Source organism: Vidua chalybeata, chromosome 6 (genome assembly GCF_026979565.1).
Source record: "Vidua chalybeata isolate OUT-0048 chromosome 6, bVidCha1 merged haplotype, whole genome shotgun sequence".
NCBI lineage: Eukaryota > Metazoa > Chordata > Aves > Passeriformes > Viduidae > Vidua > Vidua chalybeata.
The window spans coordinates 46,183,126-46,198,279 of NC_071535.1; the positions used below are offsets into that span (position 1 = coordinate 46,183,126).

The window sequence follows — 15,154 nt, forward strand, 5'->3', positions numbered from 1 at the left end:
TTGAATATATTATATATCTGTTATTAAAAATAGTATCAATTTCAACATTATCAATTCAGGTAAGTGAGTGTTAGCCTCAGAAGGAGGTTTTGTCTATGTAGGAATTTGTTTAGTTTGTCCAGCTATATCCATTTGTTTAATAAAAATATTAATTTCTCTCTCCACGTTTTCTTTCCTAAGTACAGTGCATTCTTTTGATTTGGTGCAAGTCAGAATTTCTCTTCCAGACAGGCTGAACTTGATATAAAGCTAAATACAGTACATCTACTGAGTTGATTATGTATTTAAAACACTACTAGTAAGGGAAATATTAGCAAAGCTTCTTCAAAAATAACATCAATTAGATTATCATTATTTAATATGGTATGACTGATCTAAAAAAAAAAAACAGCACTGAAAACAATTATGTTACTGTTTCCTGGTTTACAGTAGTAGAGGTTATTACCTTCAATATTGACATATTTGTAGTTTTGATTTGGACAGTTACAAGGCCTGTAGTGCCAGGTGCATTTATCATCATTGTAGCCATGGGAAAAAGCATCATCAATTCCTTTTCTTTTATGAGAATTGTAATACTCACAATAGACAGCTAAAGAAAGGACAAGCAAGAGAGAAGATGTTTCTTTTTCAAATTAATGGCATGATACTTCCAAAGTACTAGAAGGAAAACAAAATTAATTAACAGTTGGAATAAAAATCAATTCAATGAAGTGATTAGCTTCTGATGTAAATATATATTTTAACTCATGGAAGTCAGTTTCTTTTTTGCAAGTACAGTATGCAGACATTTCCACAACCTTTCATACACAAATATATTGAATATGTTGAATATATTGAAATGTGGAAGGAAATCCATCAAAGATGACAACTCTAACATTGATTTATAGCATGTTCATCATCTTTTTTCCATTGTATTTGCTGTTTTGGAACACCTTGATGTCATTTTCCTGTTTTACAGTGTTCCAGCCAACACAGCTGTCTACATTCCCTTGACATCCACACAGAAATTGATTTCATCATAGCTCAAATGAAACATTTTTTTACAATTTCATGCTTTCTCTGCTGGCAAACTCACAGTGTACTATACACTGATAGGAGAAGAAACAATCTGCTTTCTGGGACCCCATTATTTTCTCTCTCATGAGTCCATGATAAAAAGAGTTAAAATATTTTGGTTAATTTAGCAGAAAAGTACAGATTTCAAAACCCAGGTGACTGAGGTTAATTCTTTGCCCACAGAGAAAATGCAAACATTGAGGTGCTTATTACTAAGTTTCCTATGTTGCCAAATGAATATACTGACCATAAAAATCTCTTAAACCTGTGCAAGGAGAGCTTAAAGAAACTCACGACAGAACTCAGGGGTCCTCCAGTCAATGCAGATGCCTTTTTCCAAGCATGCCATGGCATAGACTGCGATGGCGTCACACATGCACTGACAGTCCCCTCCAACGTCACACCCACAGGAGTCTCGGACACAGGCCTCATAGTAGGGCATCCGATTCACCTGCATGGCAAAAAGGGATTCATTTTCCAAGATGATTTTGTGCCTATTATACTCTATGTATATGCATAGCCACTGTAGCATTATCCACATTTCTCACTGGTTTTTGCCACCCGAAAATGCATTAATCAATATCAGGAATCACCAATTCCTGATTCTTAAGCCTTCATTATTTTTTCACTCTCTTAGTTTTAACTAATCAGTTAATGGCATACTTAGCATTTGTGTTCACAAAAGGGCTGGTGAATTGCAAATTAAAAAAAGAAAAAGAAAATTAACATAAATGTGAGCCATAAACATTTTAAAATGTATTTTATTGAAACAGTTTGCCAAACAGAAAATCACCTGTTGGAGCATGAGAATTTGGAAGAATACGGATTATGCCTATAAATAAAAAAAAGAGCAAATAAATTCTTACCTTATTGTGACAGGCAGAAAAAACATGGCTGTTGATGATGGAACATGTCTTTTCTGCCCATGCTTTACGATAAGGGTTTTTGCTACAGGGGTCCACTACAAAGTACACATCCCCACAGAGAGGATTCTCTTTCCAAGAGTTGACAAATTCCAGCTCGTTTGATGCCACGTACTTGCTTCGAGTTTCAAAGTCATCCTTCATGTTGCCATTATAGTTACCACACAAACCACAGATCGTTTCCTAGATTCAATGAAAGCACCAATATCAGTTCAGCAAGTTACAATTCTCACCTTCCCTTTTGATCACTGACTGTTTCCTGTGCTTTAAGAGTGCATGTCATCTACAAATACACTCTCATAACATACTTGTGCATGGGTTTCTCCTCTAAACTGCAAATTGTCACCATTTAGAGATCAAATTAAAATGTGCAGTTGCATAAATTACAAACACTTAGCTCAAAAATTCCATGAACACAGTATAGAAATACCTTAAAAGTTAGCCTCTTGTGGAGATATCTGTTGTTTTGGAGATAATGATAAAAATTAATTGCTTTGCCATCACAGAGACTCAGGGTAACTGTGATCAAATGTGCAATTCAATCTGAATGGAGGGACACTTTAAGGAAATTATTCTGCAATACCTGTGTTTCTCTGGAGATCTTGATGAAGAAGTTCATATGCTTATTCCAAATAAGGGTCATGTTGTATTTTCCTGGGATAATGATATCAAACGTCAGGTGAAGGGCATTCTTTTTCACTTTGTATCTTATACCAGGATTTCCCCCAGAAATAGCAAAGGTTTCATCTCTCAGTATTATTGTCAGATTCTGGAAGAAAATTTATCTGCAAGTTACAACTTGTCAAGTTTCAGTATTTTTGTTGCTGAAGTTCAGCTGCTGTAACACTGCAGCAGGAAAACAGTATTTTTTGATTGAGCAATTCACTGCAGAGTAAACTTCAAAATTTCCTGGCTTCTACATAGACAAGATTCTTGGAGAATGAAACACAACATGAGAATTAAAAAAACCCAAACAAACAGCTATGACATTTCCTACTAAAACCAAGGCTCTAGGTTTAGCACATAATTTCACTTACAAGACCTTTCTCTTAAGATACAGCTAAAGCTTCCAAAAAATGAAGAAAATCTGTTTTTAAAATCTATTCAGCTGGATAATGGCAGAAAGAAGAGCTTACCCCAAGGTAAATGCTGATGGATCTGGAGCACGTAACTCCTGATTTCCCACAGATGACATTCTCAGTAACAATTTTGAAAGAAGAAATGGGTCTGTTAACACTGCAGCCATCCTAAAAAAAACCCAAAACAAACCACAAGAAGCACAGAGGCTCAATAGACTATGCCTGAAGTCTTCCAGCTTAAAACACAGAAGTATAAGAAAATACAGGATGTTTAAAATGTCATTATTAATTCTGTTTTGGGAGGTGATGACCTCTGCTTTGCTAGTCAAACTGATGTAACTTCCCTAAAGACATATTTCTCTGGTACAGAATACAATGACTATTTAAACTTATTTTTAAAAAAATCTAAAATTGGTTATAATTGCATGAAAATTACGGTTTTTTGGAAGTAAAATATTTTCATTCTAAGCATTGTAATAAACATATGTAGAAACTCAGTAAGTGGTTATAAACATTCAAAGTGCTGTAGTGTTTATTGATGCATCCTAGCATATTTTTATTAGTCTCTTAAATCCAGCTATTTCTTGATGCTGAAATGCTGCTGAAACAACCAGAAGGAAGCAGGTTACCGTAGCTAATATGTATTCACAGTTGCCATCAAACACAAAACGCTGTCCATCAAAGGTGGTGATGTGGCCTTCTCCATACAGATTACAGGTAGAGGAACACCTTGTTTTCTGAACACATTTCCATTTGCCTTTTGTACAAGTGCTGGGAGTGAGAAGAGAAACCACACTCAGATTTCAAAGAAATGCCATCTTCACTTGCTTATTTTTATATACATCCACTTTTATCGATAACATGTTCAACATGTTTAATTGACTTATGTATATTGAGACCAAGTTACAGTTAATATAAGAACCATAATTAAAATTTATGGACTGCCTAGAAAATGAATTAATAATAAAGAAGAAACATTAAATAATTTTTGTGCTTTTTTAAATTAAAGAAATAGTGAAACCCATTTATTTTTGCTCTTAATGAGATCAGAAATCACTGCTCTGTGTAGTTTGGGGAGTGGTTTTTTTTTAAATAATAATAGACTAGAAAGGGAATAAAGTGCATTGAGAATGCTGCTAATGAAATGGGAATCTGTTTGGGGCTGGTTGCTTTTATCTACAGAAAAGAAGAAAGATTTTGCCCTCATCTTTATTTGAGCTGTTAATAATACTTGACTATACAATTTACAGTCACAGGCCCTACTGGATGCCTTTATTCCTGAACATACATAAGGCAGAAATTATCCCTGAAGCTGGTACAATGACTCTTATCCATACATATATTGTCAAATGTTAATATTCTCTCTGTTAATCCCTGTAGTGTGTCATGGTATTTCTGCCTTACAGCTATTGCCATTTCCTACTCCCCAGTCAGTTAAACACTTATTTTTATGTGACTGTACACTTCAGTGAAACCGAGGATCTGCAATGAAAAACTCTGTCATTCTTACCAGATCTCACATTCTGTCTGGATATGTTCACCTCTTCCATAAGCAAGGCCACCATATTCACATGGACACTCCTCAGCTGGCACACACCTGCCATCGAGATTTTCATAGAGGCCATCAGCACAGACACAGCCTGATTCACACTTTGTGGGTATCTGGGAAAGGCCAACAGATTGCAAAACAAAAATAAAAGAACGTGAGATGCATTTTATCCTGAATGTGAACAGTGTCAAGAGTGAACCTGTGCTAAGTTCTGTTTGGGCTTGATTTTAGTTTTGTGCTGTTCCTTGTTGTCAGTTGAACTAGTTTCACTGAAGCTGTAACATAGATTTGTGGTCTGAGATACTAAACATACCTGAAGACTCTGAAAAATGTATCTTCTGTCACTACCAGTCTTTCAGAAACAGTACAACAGAATATTTTCCATATCAAGGAAGCTTATTACAATTCTTCCAATTAGTCTGTTTCCTTAATATAAGAAAACCCTATCAGGACAGTACAATCTTCATCTAGCCCAGGTCTCCTGTATTCTGTGATCAACAGCAACAAAAAGTTGAGAAAAAATAGAACAGGAAGCATAAATCCCATATTTCCACGGACATGGAGTCACAGCTTATGGAGTACCTGAGCCAGAGATTATAGCCATGTAGTTAAGAATCCTTAATGGATTTTTATTCTAGTAGAATTTCATTCACAAATTCATGCAATTAATTTATTTAATCACTTCTTAAATATATGGGCAGTTTTTGTGTCCACAGCCTGATATTTAACTGCATCATATAAGAAAAAATAATTCCTTTAATTTCACTAGAAGCAATGTAGTCTAGTTCTAAGTAAAAACTAGAACATTCTACCTCTCTCAAAAGGATAAATATCCCAGAGCTGTGAAACTCACACATTCAATTCCAGTAGCCAGCATCTGACAGGTAGGGGCACATGCAGCTCCATACTTGCTTTCTAAGTTGTCAGAACATGATATGTATTTCTTAGGAGCTTTGCAGTTTTCTAGGAAAAAGGAAGAAAAATTAACATTGAGGAGAAATTAACATAGAAGAGAACAGCGAAGTAGTAATTTTCCAACATAAAGGACAAAAAATGTTTCTAAGCAAACAATATCAGACTCATACCTGCAGGATTTTGAGGTTTGCCTGTGCAACTTAGCCTCCCATTAACACAGTAGCTAGGAAGAAAAATAAAAATAAATGGAAATCTCTTCTAAGAAAGAAATGCTGATTTTTTTGTAAAATTGTTTTATTAAAAATGTTTCACTCATGTTATTACCTCCTTCCCAGCCTTTGAAGTGGAATATGAGTCAACTTGTCTCTTCACTTTTTGTATTATACAGTAACATCAATTTTGAAAGTGAATAGTAGCCTATTATGACTCATAAGCAATTGTCACTATGGGGATGGCTTATCAAGTTATTCCAGAAGTTTGTATATAGCTAAGTGCTGTTGACAAAATCTCCTAGTAGGAATAATCAGATTTCAGCTATTGTTTTTTATTTTTCTCTGTAATATTTCCAAGTTGAAGGTAAGTAAAATGTTTTCTGTTCAGTTAAAAATATTTGTAGTTTAGAAAAGGGCAAAAAAAGATGTCTTGAAAAATAAATTTATGCTATTAAAAATAAAGGAGACTGTATTGGTTTGGGCTGGAATGGAGTTAATTTTCTTTGTAGCAGCTCAGTGGTGCTGTGTTTTGGATTTGTGACCAAAACACTGTTGACAACACAATGTTGTTTTAGCTGGTGCTGAACAATGTCCCAGCATTCCTGCTCCTCAGGCTGCCCTGCCAGGGAGGAGGCTGAGAAGCAAGTATTTTCATTCTAAGTGAAAGCTGGGAGGGGACACAGCCAGGACAGCTGACCCCACTGACCAAAGAAAGATTCCATACTATAGCACATCAAGCTCAGCAATAAAAGCTCAGGTAAAGAAGGAAGAAGGAGGGATGTTCTGAGTTACAGCACTTGTCTTCCCAACAAACCATTATGCATGGCAAATTCATGCTTTCCTGGAAATGTCTGAATGGCTGCCTGCTGACAGGAAGTTCTGAATCAATTCCTTACTTAGCTTTGATTGTTCATGCTGCTTTGCTTATTAAATAAGCTTTTTGCTTATTATTAATAAAGAAATCTAGTAAACTGTCTATATCTCTACCCATAAGGTTTCTTGCTGTTGTCCTGATTCTCCTCCACATCCTGCTGTGTGTGTTTGTCTGCTTACTGCAGTTGACCCTTGACAGAGACATGAAGACCCCTCATCTCCATTTTCAGTTTGTTCACCTTTAAACTTGACACACTTACCAGGTGATCCCACCAGTCATTGTTGACTGGTCAGGCAGGATGTACTTTCTGTCCTCTAAGTAGCAGGGACAATGAGATTTACGAACACACTCATTCTTGTGGTTCAGGTACATTCCTTTAGGACACTGGCAGCCTTCAATAGGAATATCAGTTGGGTGGCATTCCAGGGCTCGGTTGGAGAGCGATAAGCATGTCCTGTCACATGCCTGAGTGTTGTAGCTGAATGTTTGATTGCCAGTGCAAGTAATGGCTATAAAACAAGACCAGAGTGTATGTTAAACTTCATTTACTGATCATCTTCGTTGTGAAAGATAATGTCCTTTTGCTTATTATGTGCTGCTTATTTTGTGTCAACAGTTTCAATGCTTCCTGTTGCTCCTCTTCCTGTAGATGCGGAGCTCTAGCAAAACATGTTGCAGACCAAGACTTAATAGCAAACTATGCAGCTGTTCAGACGTTTCATGCAGGTAAAACACCTTACAGCTTTTTTGTGAATCTTGGAATTTAATAATACAAAGGGAAGCTTAGCAGAAATATCAATAAATTTTTGAGTAACAGTGAAATCAGTGCCTATGTCTGAGTTGCAAAATAATAAAGTCTGTAATCAGTTTTCCCTAGTTCTTTCTCATTTTACAGGATAGCTTTATTTTTCTGGCTATTCTGTACCTTAATTATCAAGTCCTGGAAGCATCCCCATACTCACCTTAAAGCATATGAACAATCTTTTTCATATAGTCTTGAAGTAACAACCCTGTTGAAACAGACACTAAAAGGGTATCCAACAGTTGGTTATTTGTTACCCAATTACAGCTCTTCTTTCTGATCACTATTTCCTCATTACTCATCTGATGGCAGACTACTAAGAGTTGGTTCAGGTACTCACTGCAATTGTCCACACTGCTCCTCCAGTTCTCAAGGATTAAACCCATGGAGCTGCATGCTCGTGCATATGATCCCAGAGCAGAACAAATATAAGGAAAAGTCTCTTCATAATTACAGGCCTGGTAGACACATCTCTGAAACCCAACACACACAGAGTACTTTGTTACTGGGGACCAGACATTTGGAAGTGCTAAACCCTGAAGGTATTTGAAAGACATGGGGGACGTGACATTTAGGGACATGGTGTAGTGGTGGACTTGGCATTGTTGTATTTATGGTTGCACTCAATGATCTCAAAAATCTTTCCCAACCAATATGATTCTATGCTGAATTAGCAAGAACTAAGTGATACAAGATACATATTACTGCATAACTAAAATGGATAGAAAATGTCTGAGTAAGTGCATTGCTGATGTAAATAAAATATTCTTAGTACCCTAAAAAATGCCTTTGTTTATTTTCTGCTTCTCATTTTTAATATTCAAAATGTTTTGTGTAGATTAGCATGTATATTAAACTCAATTATGCACATGGTAAAATCAACACTTTGCACAGTTAAAGTTGTTGTCATGGACAACTGCAGCATGAGCAAAAATATTTTCTGATTCACAGGGATGGGACTGGTGCCTGTGACCAAACAGACTTTCAGTGTGGTGGAGACATAATTTCCAAAACGACACCTGTTCCTAGGCTTCTCTGCATTGCTGATTGAATGCGTGGGACACTGTATATGTGTCCAATCTGGTTTATATTTGGACTCCCTCTGTACAACATCCATCATAATAACTTCATACCTTGTAGAAAGGAATAGGGTTCACCACAGCATGGCATTTCTCAAACACTGTACCCTTCTTGGTCAGAATGGAGCAATGAGTCTCAGCAGATATTTCTAATGAAAGTAAACAAACATTAAAATGGGAAAATTAGGGGGAAAAATTAAAAAGGAAATTTTAAAAAAAATTGGTATTTTAGGTGAACTTCTGGCAATAATGCACTGAACAATAGGACGACTTCTTAGCTTGTTAGCTTTCACACTCTATTCTTGTACAAGTAGCTCAGTGGAGTTTTTTTTCTTTTTCACTTTTTTTTTTCCCCCCGAGACCAATGGCAATAGAGACTCGTGAAGACAAAACTTGGATTTCAGTCTCGGCACTGCTGAGCAAGCCTAAGACATTCTTGGACATTGCATAGACAGATCAAACCCCTCTCATTCATCATCTCAATCCCATATCTCTAGAACAGGATTTGATAAGCTCTCACTTGATATGTATTCTAGAAAGCAAAAATGGCTTGTTGGTGACAGAATTTGTGATGTTCAATCCTCTCTGTTTCTGTCCATCTCTCTCATTTCCCTGGTATGGGCTTATGGAAGTGTCAGACAAAGACAGCTGGAGAGATTGGTTACCACGGCATCATCTACTTACTGTTCAGTTGGCTCAAAGCGCAAGGGTCAGTCTCTCTCTCTAAGGCAGGATGGCAATTTCCTGCCCTCCAGGAATCTACAAACAGGGAGGCTGTCCCTTCTGTGATATCCATGCTAGTCATGAAGTCATCTGTAGTGTCTCCATTGTAATTGCCACACAAACCTGACAACATCAGAAATGCAAGGGATGGCGGAAATTAAAGAATGTGTGCACAATGGCTTATGTTTCATTCTATAACAGTGAGACAATTGATTCAAAAGCTCTACATAGAGTGTCAATAACTACTCAGGTCAAGTAGCCAGAGAATCTTGATTATGTACACATTCAGTCACTGAGTCTCTGCCTCCTCAATTTAAGAGTGTCAGCTTCTAATCAATGACAAAATCATAGAGAAGTTTTTGTCTTTTTTTTTAGAAAAAAGTGGTTTAAAATAATGTAAAAGAGAAAGCCCATGAAACACTTTCAAAGTTGCACCTTTTTTATGTATATTAAATGCATAATGACAAAGAATATGCATTTAGGCTTTTGTAAAGGCCAAAATCTCTCTGTAATTCCCCATAATCAGAATGCAAAATATGCTTGTGTGGCTAAGGTTGCTGTACAATAAACATCTCCATCTGGTGATTACCAGCTCAGAAGCTTTTAGATTTTTAGGTTCATTGTGTTTACAGTGGTCGTGCACTACATTCAAAGAACTTTGTGCTCCAAGATGCAGAGACCACACAGACTTATTTGTTGCTCCTTCATTGTGTAGTATAGCACATATTGAAAAAGGCACACAAAAAATACAGAACAGCATTGTGTTATGTATGAAAAATGTGACACCTCTGGTTTCTTTGATTAATTTTAAAGTTATTAGTGAAAAATCAATTCAGTTTCCAATGCATTTTTTTTTTGAATCTGCAGAAGAAAATTTATTTCCTAGAAGATGAATACTAAGTTACCAAAATTATACTCCCTACATTTTCTCCTTTGTAAGGGGACTTGTTTACTTACCTAGTGTTCTGCCTTTGAATTGTGATCCAACTTTCACATAGGCCTGGAACACAGGTGATGTTTGAACTGTAAGTTCCAGCCCAAAGTTTGTATGCATCTGAACATACATGGAGGACTGTCTGAAAACAGTGATGTCTCCTGAAGGAACAAGCACATTTAAAATAGAGATGTTGGTGATACTGCAAGGTAACGATTTCAATACATATATAAATGCTCTAGCACTCTGTCTACAACTCTTCTCCCACACGCAACTCTCCACAGAGGAGAGGAACAGATGCAGCAGGAGAGACTTTAACCTTCCTCTAAAACCCCTAATATTAGCAATTGAAAGATTGTAAAGATGCTGGGTTGTGTAAAAACAGTCATTTAATTTAATTTGGATATAACTTATGTTCCCCCTTTTTTTTACCTGATCTGTAAGGCAGCCGCTTGAGTTCATCACCATCAGTAAGGAGATCATTCTGAGAAATCACAATTTTGTCCTGTAAGAAGAAGACATGGAACCAGAAGTAACTATCTTTACAGAAGGTATTTATATGTGAAGTTAAACAACTATACTGTTGATGATCTATGTAAAAGAAAAAAATTAATTCAAGCATTTTCTCACACTATAACATGCTGCTTTTAGCTTTCACTTTGAAAATACCTTCCTGAGTTGATGTAACTGAGATCTTTACTATGTATACATGAGCAGAAACATATCTTCACTATTTAACCCATAATTTTTAAGTTCAAGCTACCAGCAATGACTTTGAACACCTATTTTGCTAATCTAGTGATAAAGTGCTGGATGGAACCTGTGGAGGGAATACCTACCTTTGTAGATTGGTAAATTATAGCACTAAATGATGTCTCAGAATGAGAATAACCAGTCTTTTCATAAACAGCCATTAGGGTTCCATTGTGTGGCAGGCTAGAACTCTGGAGGGAAACGGAAAAGAGAGGTAAAAAGGGAAGCCTATGTCAGTATAACAATGATTTGTAGAATAAAAGTGCATCTTATTAAGTCCTCAGTTTGTGTTCCAATAGGAAACCAAAGACTGACTAAAATATATCCATTTGATATTCTGTTGAAATTACCTTCATAAGAACATAAGTGCAAACCCCATGGAATCGATATGGCCTTGAATCAAATGTGGTAACAAAGGAGCCTCCTTCCAGTGAACACCTTCCAGGACAGGGCAAGTCTTTGCAGTTCCACTGACCCATCACACATTTACTGTAGAAAATGAAATTCTGTGCAAGGTTATTCTTTTCTTCATGCTCTAAAAACTCAGCTACTTCCTAGCAATGAAATATGTAGTTTTTATCACTTTTCTCCTTATGTTGTCTATGCTTTGATTTTCTTTGTCTACATATATCAGTTGAAGTTGCTCATCTTAATTCAAAGTTGCTGAACTCTTGTATGGATTGTCAGTAAACTTTCCTGAATTGTGAAAGGTGCTGCCCTTCAAAAGGTTAGGCAAAATTTTCCAATTGTCTGATAAAGGTACTTTTTATTCTCTCATGGAAGTACCTGTTGCTACTCACCAGGTCCTACAAGCTGCTTTCATTGTCTCACCAGGAGTATATGTTTTTCCATTCAGTGTACATGGACACTGGCTAATGTGAACACACGTCCGATTCTTTGAGATATCATCAAGAACAGTTCCTGCCAAAGAAGATAAACAAAACATTTTTTCCCCATCCTCACTTAGCATTACAGTTATTATGGCTTGAGTGCTTTCTGAAATTAGCCTGAGAATGCTATTCTTGCACAGTCAGTGTCCATACTTGGAGATGTAACATGCAGGAAATTTTCTCCTAATTAAAATGAAACTGAATATTCACAAGTGACAACAGCTTTTGACTACTTTGTCATATGAAAGTGCAGTCAATTGTCCTGTTTTGAAATGCAAATGATAGTAATAATCACAATTTCTGTAATGAGTTCATCTTAAATTATTTTAAAGGGAATTTACAAAATTCCCATAATACTGCAGGAATCCTCTGAGGTATGCTACCTCTTCGTGGTGCCTGATCAATGTATATTTAAGTAAAGAACTTTAAGCAGATGGCATATCTTTATCCCATCACAAACCATGGTCTTGTGAGGAAAATGTATTCTTGTGTTCTTGTGAAGAGTGACCAGCCATCTTTAAGGACCACAATTACTCAAGATTGCAGTTACATTATGTTACCTGAGAAAGAGCAGTTCTAGCAGCACAACGCCCTGAAATGCACAGTTAGTTCATTATTAAGCAGTCCATTCCACTTGACTGGATATGTGCAAAAAACATTTGTGTGATCCATTAAGAATATGATGAAATGATACCTTCTGGACAAAAGCAGCCATAGGTACAGTGACTGGAACAGCTGTACTCTGGGTTGGAACAGGTTTTAACACATGGAGCACCACATTCCTCATAGATTTGGTTTGCAGAACATTTTCCCACAGCTGCAACAAACAGTGGGAGTGTTAAGATTTTTAAAGTGTAAACATAGAATATTTCATCTGCTACGTAGCAAGGAAAAGACCTTCTGATTTCTGACACTAACATTCTTTTATCCTGCCTCAATATTCATTACATTTTTTGAGTATTCTTTGTTACCATCATATATTCACTCTCGCTTTCTTTCATATTTCTTGCCCAAAAAATTGGAAACATTTTTTTCAGAAGCTTGGAGAATGGCAAACAGGCCACAGTGCAGCCTAATGAAGTACCAAAAATCAGATTTTCTGCAGTACTTAAAGGTTTTACTTCCAATCAGTCATTGTAAATAAGAAGGTTGAACATCCAAAAAAGGACTATTGAAAATGATCTTTGAATAAAGGGAGCTATGGCAATTATTAGCAAAAAGGTTCAAAGACTTCAGGGGCTATCTAAAAGTGCTCTCTCTTCACTGGCTAATTTTCCAAGTACAGTAATAAGAAAACTGTTCTTAGAGCAAGCAGCCTCCTGTAGGAAACTTGAGACATTAAACAGTTTTCACTTGGATGTTTATCTGTTTTATTGTCACTGATCTAGACACAGGAGCTATGTTTTGAGCTTCTTTCTTTGAGGCTTCCCTGCTCTCCTTACAGCTTTATCAAAGACCACTGTTCTCTGCAAAAAATAATTTGTTTGATTAAAGACAGTAGAGACTTTTTTAAATATTCCAGTTATTATCATTATTCCTCTGTTCAAGACACAGAAAAGTTAAGCACAGTCTCTCATGAATAAACCATTTGAACTTACAGCAGAAGTTTTCAGTTCTCCAGTTGAACACCATTTGGTGGGACATAGCACACTGCCTGGAATACTCTGACAGTGTAGAGCAAGTACAGTTGTTTTGTCCTGGCTCACTGCAGTCCTGCATATCAAGCTGGCAACGAATGACAAACCTATCCTTGGGCACACTGCAGGTTGGTGACACCAAATTAAGTAACTGAGAGCAGATCATGGCCTAAATAAAAAGAGAAAGAAAACTGTTTGTGGTGTTTCCTTCATATGAAAACCACAGTGGAATAAACTACTAGCTGTGGTTTTCTTATTGGTTTGTTTGCTTTTCACCCTAGAGTTTAATAATGTTTATTTGAATTCAAATGTGTGAGAAATTCACAGATAGAAGGAAGTATAAATACATTGTACAATAGAAAGAACTTGATGAAATAATTCCACTTCTCATATTGAAAATTAAGTCACTTTCTGTGCCATCAACCCCCCTAAAAATGGATGAGAGCATTACACACAGGAAATGTGTTGTCTCATGGCAAACATGAGACAACATGTTCCATGAAAAACATCCCAGATGTGCAGATAACAAAATTAATTCCTCTTTGAGCACATACGTAGAGCATTTCTGTTACCTGCAGGTTTGTGTTGCCTATCATCGTACCTATTGCAGTGTAAGGTCTCAAAGGTTGCCAGGCACACTGATTTTCTTTTCATTTAGAACTGTAAGTGATAGCAGTTGATGGTGGTTGTCCCTGTTATCAGTGCTGTTATCTGGCAATATGTTTTAGGCATTTTGAATATCTTCAAATCTGTGCAGCTTATAGTGTCAAGTTTCCAGGTGTTAGATAAAAAGTTCTTAAAGCTTCACTGGTTTCCATGAATTTCCTGTGATGACCTGCATGGAATTCCAGAAAGCTCTGAGCTAAATGCTGGTTGATTTTTATGAGTGATATAAATCTAACCTTAAAAACACCTGTGGGATTTTATTTAAATGTATTTTAATGCAAAGAACTCCTTTTCTTTCTCATATCATGCTATACAGATGTTGACTTTATCAATTTTCATGGGAGTAATTTTTATGAAATCACTGCCTCTCTGCTGTTGATTTCTATCTGTCTTGCCCCCTGCTAAGAATATTGCTGCAGAGAAGCCAAGAAGACCTTTCTTACATATTTTTTGTGAGGAACAGCAGAAATTGGTATCTCCTCGGACAGGCAGATCTCTGATGGATCATCCATTTTTTGTAGGGCAGCAAATTTATATGTATCCAGCAATTTACCTGGAAATTAAAGGGTTATAATTTGTCAGGAAAAAGACTGCATTGATTTGTTTACTTGTTGCTGTGATGTAGCAAAACTCAGATTTTACTCTTTGACTGTTAAATGTCCTACTAGTTAATTTTCCCAATGATAAAAACTGCCTCTTGTGGAAGTCAGGAGAGTGTGAACCTTACCACCTGTTTCTAAAAGATAAGAGTCCTTATCACTTCTTTGAGGAACCCATTATATTATGCTCATAGCAAATAACAGAGTGTAGCATAATCATATGCGGTATGTTGGTGCCCCATGGGACTGTTTTACTCAATTCTGGAAAACAGCAATGCTATCACAGTATTCAGTTTTCACCTTGACTCACTTTAACTTGTTCTCCTCCTGTCTGAAATGTCTCTTACCTTCACGCACAAATTCATTCAATTCATAACCATCATAGTTCCCACACATTCCACATGTTTTCCCCATGTATTTTTTTTCAGCCAAAACCTAAAATAAAATACAACAAAACATTTTA

At 36.4% G+C, this 15,154-nt stretch overlaps 1 protein-coding gene across 1 annotated transcript in view; it reads right to left on the reverse strand.

Annotated features, from left to right (window-relative positions):
- Positions 1-15,154, reverse strand: part of MUC6 (mucin 6, oligomeric mucus/gel-forming) — a 56,917-nt gene that overhangs the window by 15,496 nt on the left and 26,267 nt on the right. The window contains exons 7-28 of the mRNA XM_053945858.1: positions 15,039-15,126; positions 14,536-14,645; positions 13,388-13,595; positions 12,484-12,606; positions 11,700-11,820; positions 11,250-11,388; positions 10,986-11,090; positions 10,579-10,651; positions 10,170-10,307; positions 9,174-9,335; positions 8,544-8,638; positions 7,751-7,883; positions 6,868-7,117; positions 5,693-5,745; positions 5,461-5,570; positions 4,569-4,720; positions 3,688-3,829; positions 3,116-3,226; positions 2,563-2,748; positions 1,923-2,162; positions 1,351-1,507; positions 446-589 (exon numbers count right to left, since the gene is read on the reverse strand). Coding sequence (XP_053801833.1) covers positions 446-589; positions 1,351-1,507; positions 1,923-2,162; positions 2,563-2,748; positions 3,116-3,226; positions 3,688-3,829; positions 4,569-4,720; positions 5,461-5,570; positions 5,693-5,745; positions 6,868-7,117; positions 7,751-7,883; positions 8,544-8,638; positions 9,174-9,335; positions 10,170-10,307; positions 10,579-10,651; positions 10,986-11,090; positions 11,250-11,388; positions 11,700-11,820; positions 12,484-12,606; positions 13,388-13,595; positions 14,536-14,645; positions 15,039-15,126 — 3,040 coding nt within the window. The remainder of the gene's footprint in view (positions 1-445; positions 590-1,350; positions 1,508-1,922; positions 2,163-2,562; positions 2,749-3,115; positions 3,227-3,687; positions 3,830-4,568; positions 4,721-5,460; positions 5,571-5,692; positions 5,746-6,867; positions 7,118-7,750; positions 7,884-8,543; positions 8,639-9,173; positions 9,336-10,169; positions 10,308-10,578; positions 10,652-10,985; positions 11,091-11,249; positions 11,389-11,699; positions 11,821-12,483; positions 12,607-13,387; positions 13,596-14,535; positions 14,646-15,038; positions 15,127-15,154) is intronic.